We start from the raw sequence: 12,928 nt of genomic DNA, 5'->3' as shown, positions 1-12,928 counted from the left end.
TTTTACTGTTGGTTAATTAGCAGACAGCAAAAGTGCTTTTACTGTTGGTTAATTAGCATACATCAAACGTGCTTTTAATGTGGGTTAATTAGCAGACAGCAGACAGCAAACGTGCTTTTAATGTTGGTTAATTAGCCGACAGCAAACGTGCTTTTACTGTTGGTTAATTAGCAGACAACAAACGTGCTTTTACTGTTGGTTAATTAGCAGACAACAAACGTGCTTTTACTGTTGGTTAATTAGCAGACAACAAACGTGCTTTTACTGTTGGTTAATTAGCAGACAGCAAACGTGCTTTTAATGTTGGTTAATTAGCAGACAACAAACGTGCTTTTAATGTTGGTTAATAAGCAGACAACAAACGTGCTTTTACTGTTGGTTAATTAGCAGACAACAAACGTGCTTTTACTGTTGGTTAATTAGCAGACAACAAACGTGCTTTTACTGCAGTTTAATTAGCAGACAACAGACGTGCTTTTAATGTTGGTTGATTAGCAGACAACAGACAGCAAACGTGCTTTTACTGTTGGTTAATTAGCAGACAACAAACGTGCTTTTACTGTTGGTTAATTAGCAGACAACAAACGTGCTTTTACTGTTGGTTAATTAGCAGACAACAGACAGCAAACGTGCTTTTACTGTTGGTTAATTAGCAGACAACAGACAACAAACGTGCTTTTACTGTTGGTTCTCTGATCCTATCATTTTTAGAAATATTACAATGCTTAAATTTGGTAGTGCCTATTTCGGCCATAGGATAGAGGTAATAAGCAATGTGATTATTTCCTCTCACATCCTGTCGATTAAACAAACACTGTACTTATTTCCACTCGATAAAGGCAGGATGTTAGCAAGTTGATTTATTCTTTTGCTGAAATAAGCATTTTTTTAAAATAATTTTATTTCTAATTAGAACAAGTAACATCAGCATGTCTGTGTTTACAGTAAACCGATTTACTTAAAATGTACACATAATTGCATAAGACATCTAACATTGACAGAATGCTATGCAAAACGGGGAATTGGTGACCTGAATTAAAGCTAGGGAAAGGAATAGATGAAGACTAAATTGAAAAATGGGTGAGGGGGTGGGGGTCATGGGGACGAAGTCAATCAAATGGGGGGGAGGTTGGGGTCAAAGCATGTTGATTCAACAATTTAAACAAGGGCTAGTTTTTTTTAAAATTAACATTTTACATAAACGAGGGTGAAAATTAATAACATGGTGTAATCAACCCATTTTGGCGCCCCCTAAGGTCGGCGGCCGGGGACATATGCCCCCCCCCCCCCTCGCTACGCCTTTGATATATAATCCTAATCAAATATAATATTGAAATAAAAATGTTAGTGGCTCTTTAAAAACTGGGAAATTTTGTAAATTGTTACTTTTGTCTCGTCCTTCCAAAAAGGTTGCCGATCCCTGGTCTAGACCAGGGGTCGGCAACCTGCGGCTCGCGAGCCGCATGCGGCTCTTTTGATATCAAGATGCGGCTCTCCAGCTCCTTGAACAAACACTAATAATCTTAATAAAAAATTAAATATTTGAAATTAAAAAAAAACGTTAGTGGCTCTTTAAAACCAGGGAAATTTTGAAAATTGTAACTTTTGGCTCTTCCGCTTCAAAAGGTTGCCGACCCCAGGTCTAGACCAGTGGCGTGCAGACCTATGTAGATGCCTGGGGCAAAATCAAGCGGAAGATGCCCCCATATATATATATATATATATATATATATATATATATATATATATATATATATATATATATATATATATATATATATATATATATATATATATATATATATATATATATATATATATATATATATATATATATATATATATATATATATATAGCTTAGTTACAATCCGTTAATACACATAGAAAAGCATTTATTTAAAAATTTGTACTTATCTTAATTAAGATGAAAACGTTGACTACAGCCAGCTAAATCCAAAAGGAATGAATGGTTGGAACTTTGGGGGGAGGGGGAGAGAGGGGAGAGAATTGCCTGACGTGTCGTGGTGGGGAGGGGGGGCTGTGATGCACTACAAAAGAGTCTCATCCGGTTTTGTATTACCGCCCGGCACCGAGGGTACAAAAACGTCCGTGTCTACAATTAGGGCGTCGCGTCAGACACGCCTTTATTTATGGGATGTTTCTCTCTTCGCCTATTTAGGAATTCCTAGAGTGTGCATTGAACTAGAGATGTTTCAGATTTTAAAAATCTCTAAACCACTCGGTCAAAAGGTCAATGCTTTAAGGAGATGTGATGCTAGGTACTCTAAAACATCGGCCCGTGTCTAACCATTCACTTCGCTATGTCAGACCCTCCCTACAACTTGGACTTGTATTGCCAAATTTAAAACCCGGTAACGCCTTCTGTCCAGTTCAGGTGGGGGGAAATCCACTAATGTTGACCATGGCCTGAACCCACCCCCACATTTCATTACATCAATTTGGGATCAATTACTCTACAGATGGCTCTACTATTAGTTGAAATAAAACTAGGTCTATATTATGTGCCCCCAATTAAGATAATGAGTAGTGCTTTGGGGTGGGTGAAAGTTGGTGTGGTGAGGTAAAAGATCACGCAGATTGTGCATTTAAATTTATGCTTATCGGATGGAAAAAAAAAACAGTCTCCAGATTCGAGTACAATAGGAGGTTTGTCTAAATTGAGGGAGGGAACAAAGTGACAGCCAGCTACACCTTTGTGTTTCTCGACGGGACTACCGGGCGGCCGTGAATGCCGGTAATTAAGACGTGTGAGACTTCAGGACAACTTTACAATGAAGTGAACTCAGCCCACTGTATCAAAACAGTACGCACTTTTTTAGTTTGAATTTAATCCCTACAATATTTAAAAAACAAAAATCCATATGGTCATGAATATTATAAAGATCATAATTACAATAAAAAAAAACAACAACAGGCTATGTGCTTAGTCACTCTACGAATGCCGTTACGTCCATCAAAATGAATATGGGCATAATTATTGTATGGAAGCCCTACAAACATCATGCAATGAATAGAAACATAATAAAAATGTTCCGATAATATATGAAACGAACATGGGCATATAATTACTGTATGTATGCCCTTCAGACATTCAATAATGAATATAAGCAAAATAAATATCATCCGATAATATATAAAACGAATATGGGATAATTGCTGTAATTATATAAATACAAACGTGAATACAAGTAAATTACTTTAAAGATGCCCTGACGATATATAAAATGAATGCCGGCATAATTACTGTTTGGATGCCCTTCAAAACTATTATGATGAATATAAGCAAAATAACATTAAAGATGCCCCTACATTGTATAAAATATAATCATGGGCTTTAATACTCTATGGGATGACCATAAGTGTATAAAATGATTATGGGCATGTTCTCTAAAAGATGCCCCTACAGTGTGTAAAATATAATCATGGGCTTTAATACTCTATGGATGACCATAAGTGTATAAAATGATTATGGGCATGTTCTCTAAAAGATGCCCCTACAGTGTGTAAAATATAATCATGGGCTTTAATACTCTATGGGATGACCATAAGTGTATAAAATGATTATGGGCATGTTCTCTAAAAGATGCCCCTACAGTGTGTAAATTATAATCATGGGCTTTAATACTGTATGGATGACCATAAGTGTATAAAATGATTATGGGCATGTTCTCTAAAAGATGCCCCTACAGTGTGTAAATTATAATCATGGGCTTTAATACTGTATGGATGACCATAAGTGTATAAAATGATTATGGGCATGTTCTCTAAAAGATGCTCCTACCTACACTATACCTAAATAAGTATCAGATACTCTATTAATTGAAAGACTGCATACATTTATTAGGGGAATATCAATGACTACTACACCACTACCCTTCACCAATGACTTTTGTTGATTGTAAATACACATTTCGGTGAATTCGGCAAATTGATAATTCTGCCTAGGTAGACAAACCTAAGAAGACTTTTAACTTTCCTAAAAAAAAAAAAAAAAAAATTTTAATTTTTTTTTTATTTTTTTACCCCGTTGGATGCCCCCTTGATGTGGATGCCCGGGGCCTGGGCCTCCTCCGCCCCCCCCCTCTGCACGCCACTGGTCTAGACCAGGGGTCGGCAACCTGCGGCTCGCGAGCCGCATGCGGCTCTTTTGATGTCAAGATGCGGCTCTTTAGCGCCGTGCAAAAATATCAATTATTATTTTATTTTCAAAACTCATAATAATATTGTTCTGAAAAACTCGGTAATAAACTATAGAAAAATACATATACACAATAAACATTCACTATTCTATTAGAATATTTAGCTACTCCCTATCTCAATGAAAACCCTGCCTTGAAAAAGTGGTTTGTTTCGAAACAAATAAATACTTTTTTGTTGTTGAAAAAACGCAGAGCGGTAAATTACTTAATTACAAAAAAATCTGAAAAAAATATCGTCAAAAAAACAATATTACTATTAACATGAATCACTTCAGCATTACTATAAACAAAATGAAGGATGTTTTCACTAAGAGATTTGAGTAATTCAAATCAAATTCAAGTACTCTGACGTTCTCAACACAAAAACAAATGAGATTATTTCATTATTTAAAGCTACTTACTTTAAATTATATATATATATATATATATATATATATATATATATATATATATATATATATATATAACATCCTAAACAAATATAATATTGACATTAAAATGTTAGTGGCTCTTTAAATTGGGTAATTTTGTAAATTGCTAACTTTTGGCTCTTCCGTCACAAAAGGTTGCCGACCCCTGGTCTAGACCAGGGGTCGGCAACCTGCGGCTCGCGAGCCGCATGCGGCTCTTTTGATATCAAGATGCGGCTCTCCAGCTCCTTGAACAAATACTAATAATCTTAATAAAAAAATAAAAAAATTGAATTTAAAAAATGTTAGTGGCTCTTTAAAACCAGGGAATATTTGAAAATTGTAACTTTTGGCTCTTCCGCTTCAAAAGGTTGCCGACCCCTGGTCTAGACTTACGACAGACTGACGACTGACGAGACAGACACAGTGAGTTAAATATAAAAACTTGTAAATAGCTTGTATTTAGAGTTCAACCCGTAAAAGGTGCAAGAAGAATTACTAAATGGTTACTCTCCTAAATTAATAACATAGTTGGTTAAAAAATATATGCTTTTTTAAAATACTTAAGACGCAAGATTACTCTAAAATATGCAATTCATCAGGATAATAAAAATTGTTACATACACATTTTAATATACTAATTTTTTTGTGATAGCAAAAAATGTTTTTGTTTTCTCGCAATTTAATATATTTCTACTTTTAGCATGTTTTGGAAACCAGCTTTATTACTTCCCCTGACTTATAATAGTTTAGAAATAGGAGGGAGGTAACTATTAAAAATTAATATTTAATGAAAAACAAATTTCTCATCGTTTCGAACTTATTGAATATTCATGTCATGACGTCATACATTATTGCATTCGTTTTAAATATTCAAAATTACAAAAATGTTTTTATATTCACTTTTATGAGTATATTAGTTTATTATACAAGTATTTTGTATATACAATATTTGCGAGGAAAAATGAAAGTGAAGTATTACATGACATTGCTTCACAAGACGCACACACAAAATATAACAACTATAACACAATATAACACTCTAGCACACGAAAAAATACTGTCACACAATATGACAAAGTGATGAATCCAGAGGCGTAGCGTAAAATCCGGCACCCGGGGCGGACTATCAATTTTTACCCCTTCTGTCCATTTCTATATATAGTTATTCCTGTTTGTGAAAAAGCGCCAGCCCCCCCCCCCCCCCCCCTGCAACACCACCACCTCTAAGTAGGAAAGGTTTGTGACGCTTTTTACCAGTTGTTATCCCGTAACAGTTTCTATTTTGGTGCTATAAAATCGGTATAAAAAACACTTAAATCACTGTGTAAATTGTCTTAAGCATTGTAGTCGTTTACTTTTGTAACTTTGATTATGAATAATTCAATACTTCAGCTTAAAATTAGCTTTTTAATAATTTTTACTTCTATTTGCACCCTGTGGGGGGGGGGCTGCCCCACCCGCCCTCACCTAGCTACTCCACTGGATGAATCAGTCTTACTACCCACTTCGCGATAACTTGTATTGTATTAAGTTCACAATCACGCACATTGTATCTCAGTAAAACAATTACAACAATGAAATAGAGTAAGGATCTTTAAATAAACACACGTTTTTTTAATGTTCTAAAAATAGAATTGATAAGAATGTATTGTTTGAATTATCAACAGCAGCAACGTCACCTGGTGAGTGAGGGATGCAGCAGACGTTAAGGTTATATATGCTGTTTGTCGCAATCAGCAGACGTTAAAATAATAAAATAATACAAAATAAATAATCCATTCACCCGCTCACATAAAAATATGATAACCGTAGCAATGATTTTTATTGAAAAATTAGCTCCTAATTCCTTTTCTGATTTTCTCCGACGATATTATAATCAGGCCTAACTAACAAGAAATATCTTTATTTGTAGAGTGATTTCCCCTTATTTTTAAAAAATCACCCGGACCCATTTTTAATCTCTTCGTATCAATAACATCTAATATTCATATTTCACTTATACCCAGGGGCGTAGCGAGGGGGGGGGGGGCGGGGGGTGCGGACCGCACCGGGTGACACCATTTATGGGGGTGACACCAAGGCAAAAAATAGCAAAATAAATAGAGAAAAACTTGAGGGGGGGTGCAAATCGGAAGTTTGAGGGGGGGGGGGGGTGCAAATCGAAAACTTGAAAGTGTGTACCCGGGAAGGGTCGCTACGCTTCTGGGGGGTGACACACTTAAGTGCCGCACCGGGTGACATCCGACCTCGCTACGCCACTGCTTATACCTATGTGTTATCAGTCGCTCATATAGACAACATTTTTAGTACAATGACACGCTGCATTTAGTAGGCCCAACACAGCAATCGTATCAGATACCAATCACTATCTGTTTCCGATAGCCGTAAATACGCCACAAAGAATAGCTGAAGTCACAACACACCTCTTGTTCAATGTGTCCGTCCATAGCCGAGATGTGTTGTGGACGTTTTTTTAAATAAAATTCTTTACCTCAAATGTTTATCATGAACATTATTTCTTTGTTTTTGTTTGCGAGTTTTTTCATACCTGGTAAGTAAGTCAAGATGTTGGATTGTAACGAATCCAATACGGTAGTCGACTACCAATATAATTTTATTTAAATGTCCGGAATTTAATTGTTAGGTAGACCTAATGTTTGCAATTGTTTGCAATTGTTATTGCATATGTTATACCTGAAAGTATTTTATTAGACTTTCTATCTCGTCTGTTAAATTAAAAACTATGAATTACTTTTTTTTTAAATTTACTTTGGGCTAATTTACTGAAACACACACCAAAATGCTAAAATAAAACTTAATCTAATGAAAACCTAAAACAGATCTTTTGACAGATTTTTTTTTTTTTTTAAATTACTTTTACTACAGCTGAAATAAGTGAAATTCAGGGTATTATTTCAAAGTCGTTTTTACACATTTTGATTTTTTTTAAACACATAGTATCAGAGAAAATCTGACCTTTAAACAAACTTAAAGTCGCAGACCGCCCTATTTCAAAGCCGTTTTTCTTAAATTCAGTTCTTCACACACTGTTCAACGTGGTCCCAACATTTTTTAACTATCATCTTAAAAAAATAAAAGCGTGTCATTTTGAAAACATCCTCTTGAAAATTTCCACACCGGTTTAGTACAAAAATTTTCATTGCTGTAAAGTTAAATAGTTTATACTGTCATTTTGGGCAGATCAACTAAAATACTGGCGTTTTATTTTTACACCAGTTAATGTGTACCTGACTCACGTTAGGAAAACTAAGCATACTAAGCATACTGCTGAGCACACGGGTAGGGGGTAGACTTTCTTCGGGGGGTGGGGGGGGGGCTCTGCACCCTTGAAGAGATGCCTGGAATAAACTCTGCTAAAGATTGTATTAAAGACAATAGTAAAAAGCTTGGGACGGCCTATCCTAGACTGCAAAGCAGAAAGTCTCGTGGTTTAAGTCAGCGGAAAGTCCCTGAGTCCACCCAGCTGTGATGGGTACCTAGTTCACTTTAGGGAAAGTAAGGGCGGCTTGACAGGGTACTAATAACAGTATTCCTTCATATGCCGAGGTCAAGAAACATATGAACTCTACTTCATCTGCACAATGGATCGTTAGGTTTAAAGAGGAATCTTGACTTTATTAATAGTAAAAGGCGTTAGCCCCGCTAGTAAACTCTTTGACATTTATAACTTTAAAGAACTTGATACGTGGATGTATTGTTCTATAGAGTTTGTTTTGTAAGATACGCCTGGGGTAGAGTGTATCTTTTTTATTTTATTTTTTTTTAAATTTTTTGTAAGATCCCCTTAGGATAGAGTCTACCTTGTATTTGTAAGATCCCCTTGGGGCAGAGTCTACATGTTTTTTGTAAGATCCCCTTGGGATAGAGTCTACATGTTTTTTTAAGATCCCCTTGGGGTAGAGTCTACATGCTTTTTTGTAAGATCCCCTTGGGCTAGAGTCTACACATTTTTTCTACTTGCAGCCTACTGTGTGTGTCCCTCGGGCTGGGTACAGAGGGGCCAAAGCTGCTACTACATCTTCGAGGAGAAGCTGAACAGATCTGATGCTGGGAGTCTCTGTATGAGGCACTCTTCTGTGCTGGTGTCTGTGGCTGACCAAAGTGAATGGGTACGTGGGGGGTGGGGAGTGGGAGGGGAGGAGTGGGGGATAGGTAGGGTGAGTCGGTAGGTGGGTGGGTGGGCGGGGGAGGGAGGGAGGGTTCGAGAAGGTGCATTGGGTGTAGGTTGGTGGGTGAGTGAATAGGTACTAGGTAGATAGGTGGGTCTGTGGATAGGTGAGTAGGTAGACAGGTGGGCGGGTGTATAGATGGATAGGTGGGTGTTTGAAATAAATTAAACGGTTAATAACGTTAATTGATATGAACTATAAAATGCAAAAATCACGATGATAATTATGCAATATATTTGTTGTAGAGAAATAAAGAGAAACATTGTTTTAATGAACATGAAAATGACCTTTTTGTGCCACCCCCCCCCCCCCCCCTATTGCAGCTGTTCGTGTCCAGCTTGATGCAAGCCGCCCACCTGAGCACGGACTGCTGGACTGGCCTGATCAACACAAACGGCGTCTGGTTGTGGGAGGATGGGTCCAAGTACACTGAGCTTTAGTACGTTTTAACCCTTTATCTGCAACGTCTAGGACATTAACCCCCGACAATTACAACTACTGGATATTTCTCTCAAATTATAACATTGGTCGATTACCCCTCTGTTAATTACTCCCCCCCCCCCCCACTCCTATGGTAACATTACACATGTTACAGGCAAAAAAGAGACCCCTGTACTAGACTATTGCAATAATGCTTAATTGCTGCATGAAAAGAAATCTTGTGATTTACATAGATGTGCGGACCAAAAATATTTTTTAACACATATCATTGTTTAAAACTTTGAGTAAGTTTCCAAAAAGGCGCCACTTTGCTGAAAATGGCCACAGGGGGAGTTTTCCTTTGTTTTGTTTTAAATTAACAGATATATTACGGAAAAATTATGTTTGTTTTTTTCAAGGCGGGAGAAGTTACTTTTTTTTTTCTAATTCCAGCCACTGGCAAACGCCAAATGAACCAGGCGTAAATTACGTCATGTATGTGCCGAGCCCGTTAAAAGACCGAACTGCTGCTAGAATTTTAAAGGGCCAAACGGACGTTTTCCTGCAAGTGGAGAATCCAGTAGAACTGTTGCATCCTTTCTGCAAGAGAGATCTTGGTAATATGACATTTGACATACCAACACGTAAGACATTTGACTGACCGACAGACAGAGGCTAACAAAAAATATGTTAGTACACACAACAGATTTATCCCATTAATCCCAAGACCTTTACCGAAAATCCCACGGCCTACACCTAGAGTTTATTTCCCCCCCCCCCCGTCCCCCTCCCCTCTCGAACGAAATACAATTTATATAGAAAATACGTACATTTACCAGTGCCCTCCCCCCTCCCCACCCCAGGAAAATTTCAAGTTTCCCCTCGGAGAAAAAAGTCTGAAAGAAACACTTGCTAGCCCACTATCCCATGATCTTTCACAAAAACCTCAAGACTTATCTCACGACAATAATCCCACAACTTATCCCTCTAATCCCACGACTTATCCCACTAAACCCACCCATCCTCAGACTCCAGAGACCTCTGCGACACGACCGAGAACTGGGTCACACTGTCCCACGGCTGTTACAAGCTCCTCCCTCCTGCCACCTGGACAGACGCCCAGGCGTCCTGCCAGTCTGCTGACGCCGAGCTCCTGGCACCAGAAGACGTTGGTCAGCTGTCGGTCATCTCTTCTCTGGTTCCAGACAATTCCAGCGTCTGGCTGGATGTGACGGACACAGTGAGTTGGACAATGTTTACGTTTTTGTTCTGTGTCATCAACCAGCACTTTGTACGTAGAGTTGTGTGGTGTGAAACAGATATATGGGGACTGAAACTCGTCAAGTGTCCAATTTTAGAAGCAGTCTTACAGGGTCGAAGAGGTGTGTTCGCTTTAGTATTACAGTTTTCATCACCGGCTCGTTAGGACTGATACAGGGTTACAATAGTAATATTTCTTTCTTACTTGTAGCCTACTTTCATTCATTTAAGATGGGCTAGGTTTAGGGCTAGGGCTAGGGCTATGGCTAGGGCTAGGGCTAGGGCTAGGGCTACGGCTAGGGCTAGGGCTAGGGCTAGGGCTAGGGCTAGGGCTAGGGCTAGGGCTAGGGCTAGGGCTAGGGCTAGGGCTAGGGCTAGGGCTAGGGCTAGGGCTAGGGTTGGGGTTAGGGTTAGGGTTAAGATTAGGGTTAGGGCTAGGGTTAGGGTTAGAGCTAGGGTTAGGGTTGTGTCTAGCGTTAGTTTTGGTTTTGTGTGAAGTTTTAGGCTAAGGTGGATGCTTAGGTTTTGGTCTTTTTCTTAAGGGTTGGATTAAAGTAGTATATAGGTATAGAATTCTAGTTAGAGTTATGATTCTAACTTGAGGGGGGGGGGGTAATTGACAGGGGGTAATTGTTCCGGGGGGTAAATACGGGGGAGGGAATGTCCGGGGGGGGGGTAATTTCCGGGGGGGGGGTAATGTCCTGTAGCCGGTTTACTTATCAATAGATCTAATACAAATCGTCTAAATATTTAAAAATATTAAAAATAAAAAAAAAAACACCTGAAAATGCAAATGTGTAGTTAAATGATGATTCAAGGGACTTTTTTCCCTCTGTGTGGTGGGTAAGGGGACGGGGGGGGGGGGGGGGACGGGGTGGAATTTGGGTTTTTTAAGTAGAGCTAAAAAAAAGGATTGTTAAATTAGTTCAACTTAGCTTTCAACAAGTAACACTACAATTAAATACCCCTTTTTTAAGATCTCAGTGTTTATAACATCGTAATGAGTTTTCAGTAAAATACTTTTAATCAATTGATTATTATTAAATCTATAAAGTAACAATTGAAGACAAAATTGTGTATACATTTTATAATATTTATAAACAAAGCACTACAAAACTATACACCTCATTTTTATTTTACTACAACTGAATATATTTATATTTTAAATATCTTTTGGGAATCTAGTTGGAGGTGGTCTCCCTTTGACATTTTATAACTATAAAAAGGGAATTAACTAGAAAAATTAATAGTCAATGTTAAATAATTATATTTATCATGTCAATTTTTGTAATCGGTCCGTAAATTTTAATTAAGGACAGATGTTGTCTTTCAATATAAAGAGGAAACTATATTTCAATTTTACATAATTTTAGTACATCGTTCCCGGTAAATAAACAAGTATTATATATATATATATATATATATATATATATATATATATATATATATATATATATATATATATATATATATATATATATATATATATATATATATATATGTGTGTGTGTGTGTGTGTGTGTGTGTTATAGTTAAAATGTCTGCTGTAGAAAGCTACTATGAGTATGTTTAACTGAATCGCCCTCTGTAACAAATGTAAACAATCACTTTCCACCCAGGGCAACATCGGCCAGTTCTACACCAGTTCCAGAAAACGCGTGTATTACCTACCCTGGATTGCAGATGGCTCTGGGAACAAATTTATTCTGTGGGTACCTAACTTAATTAATTTGTTTTTGTCTATTTAACTAGTTTGGAGATAAAGAAGACGTGACTCTAGGCTCAGTTTGTTTATTCTTATAACACAACGAACACAATTGTAAATTTTGTCATCACGTCATGTGTAGACCGGTGTAATTTCAGCCATTATCAGGACAGTGTTTCTTCCAGACTTTTTTCTCCGGGGGGGGGGGGGAGGGGGGCGAACTAAAATTTCCGGCGGGGGGGGTTTAAAGTATATATTTTCTATATAAATTTCATTTTTTGTGGGGGGGGAGGGGGGGGGGGGGCGGAGAGATGCCGAAGAGATGCCTTTAAGAAACTCTGAGGGGGTTTGTCGTTTGTCCCCCCCCACCCTCCAACCCCCCCCCCCCCCCCTTTTTTTTTTACCCCGACGAAAAAGAAAAAAAATATTAAATTTTATTTAAGAAATAATATATTATTTAACCGATGTCCATCGTCGGAAATTTCAGGTGCCCCCCCCCCCACCCCACCCACCACCCTGCTGAAAAAAATTCTGAAAGAATCCCAAGTAAGGACTTGTGTTACTCCTAATCATTGCAGATGCAATGCATTTGTTTTAACCCAATCTCTTAACCTCATTCAACTCGTTTCGTTTTATCGAGCTTAACTTAAAGGTATTTTACGTTTCTTTTATATTTTACAGTACATCAAAAACATAGGAAATAAAAAATATTTCAATGG

At 37.6% G+C, this 12,928-nt stretch overlaps 1 protein-coding gene across 1 annotated transcript; it reads left to right on the top strand.

Moving 5' to 3' along the window:
- Positions 1-7,037: 7,037 nt before the first annotated feature.
- On the top strand, positions 7,038-9,264 carry LOC131942317 (C-type lectin lectoxin-Lio3-like). The gene is made up of 3 exons (XM_059302128.1): positions 7,038-7,185; positions 8,619-8,764; positions 9,148-9,264. The coding sequence occupies exons 1-3, from the start codon at positions 7,131-7,133 to the stop codon at positions 9,262-9,264; spliced, it is 318 nt and encodes a 105-aa protein (XP_059158111.1). The 5' UTR covers positions 7,038-7,130.
- The last annotated feature ends 3,664 nt before the right edge of the window (positions 9,265-12,928 follow it).

Source organism: Physella acuta, unplaced genomic scaffold, assembly GCF_028476545.2.
Source record: "Physella acuta isolate Inbredline_101_S28 unplaced genomic scaffold, ASM2847654v3 ptg000400l, whole genome shotgun sequence".
Classification (NCBI taxonomy): Eukaryota; Metazoa; Mollusca; class Gastropoda; family Physidae; genus Physella; species Physella acuta.
This window is presented reverse-complemented; position numbering and strand designations above follow the sequence as displayed.

What these genes read in the sequence shown, in the direction of transcription:
- LOC131942317 (XM_059302128.1), top strand. Translation starts at nt 7,131, where the DNA reads ATGTTTATCATGAACATTATTTCTTTGTTTTTGTTTGCGAGTTTTTTC. An exon ending in TGCGAGTTTTTTCATACCTG is followed by an intron (nt 7,186 to 8,618) that starts GTAAGTAAGTCA and finishes TTCTACTTGCAG; the next exon opens with CCTACTGTGTGTGTCCCTCG. An exon ending in TGGCTGACCAAAGTGAATGG is followed by an intron (nt 8,765 to 9,147) that starts GTACGTGGGGGG and finishes CCCCTATTGCAG; the next exon opens with CTGTTCGTGTCCAGCTTGAT.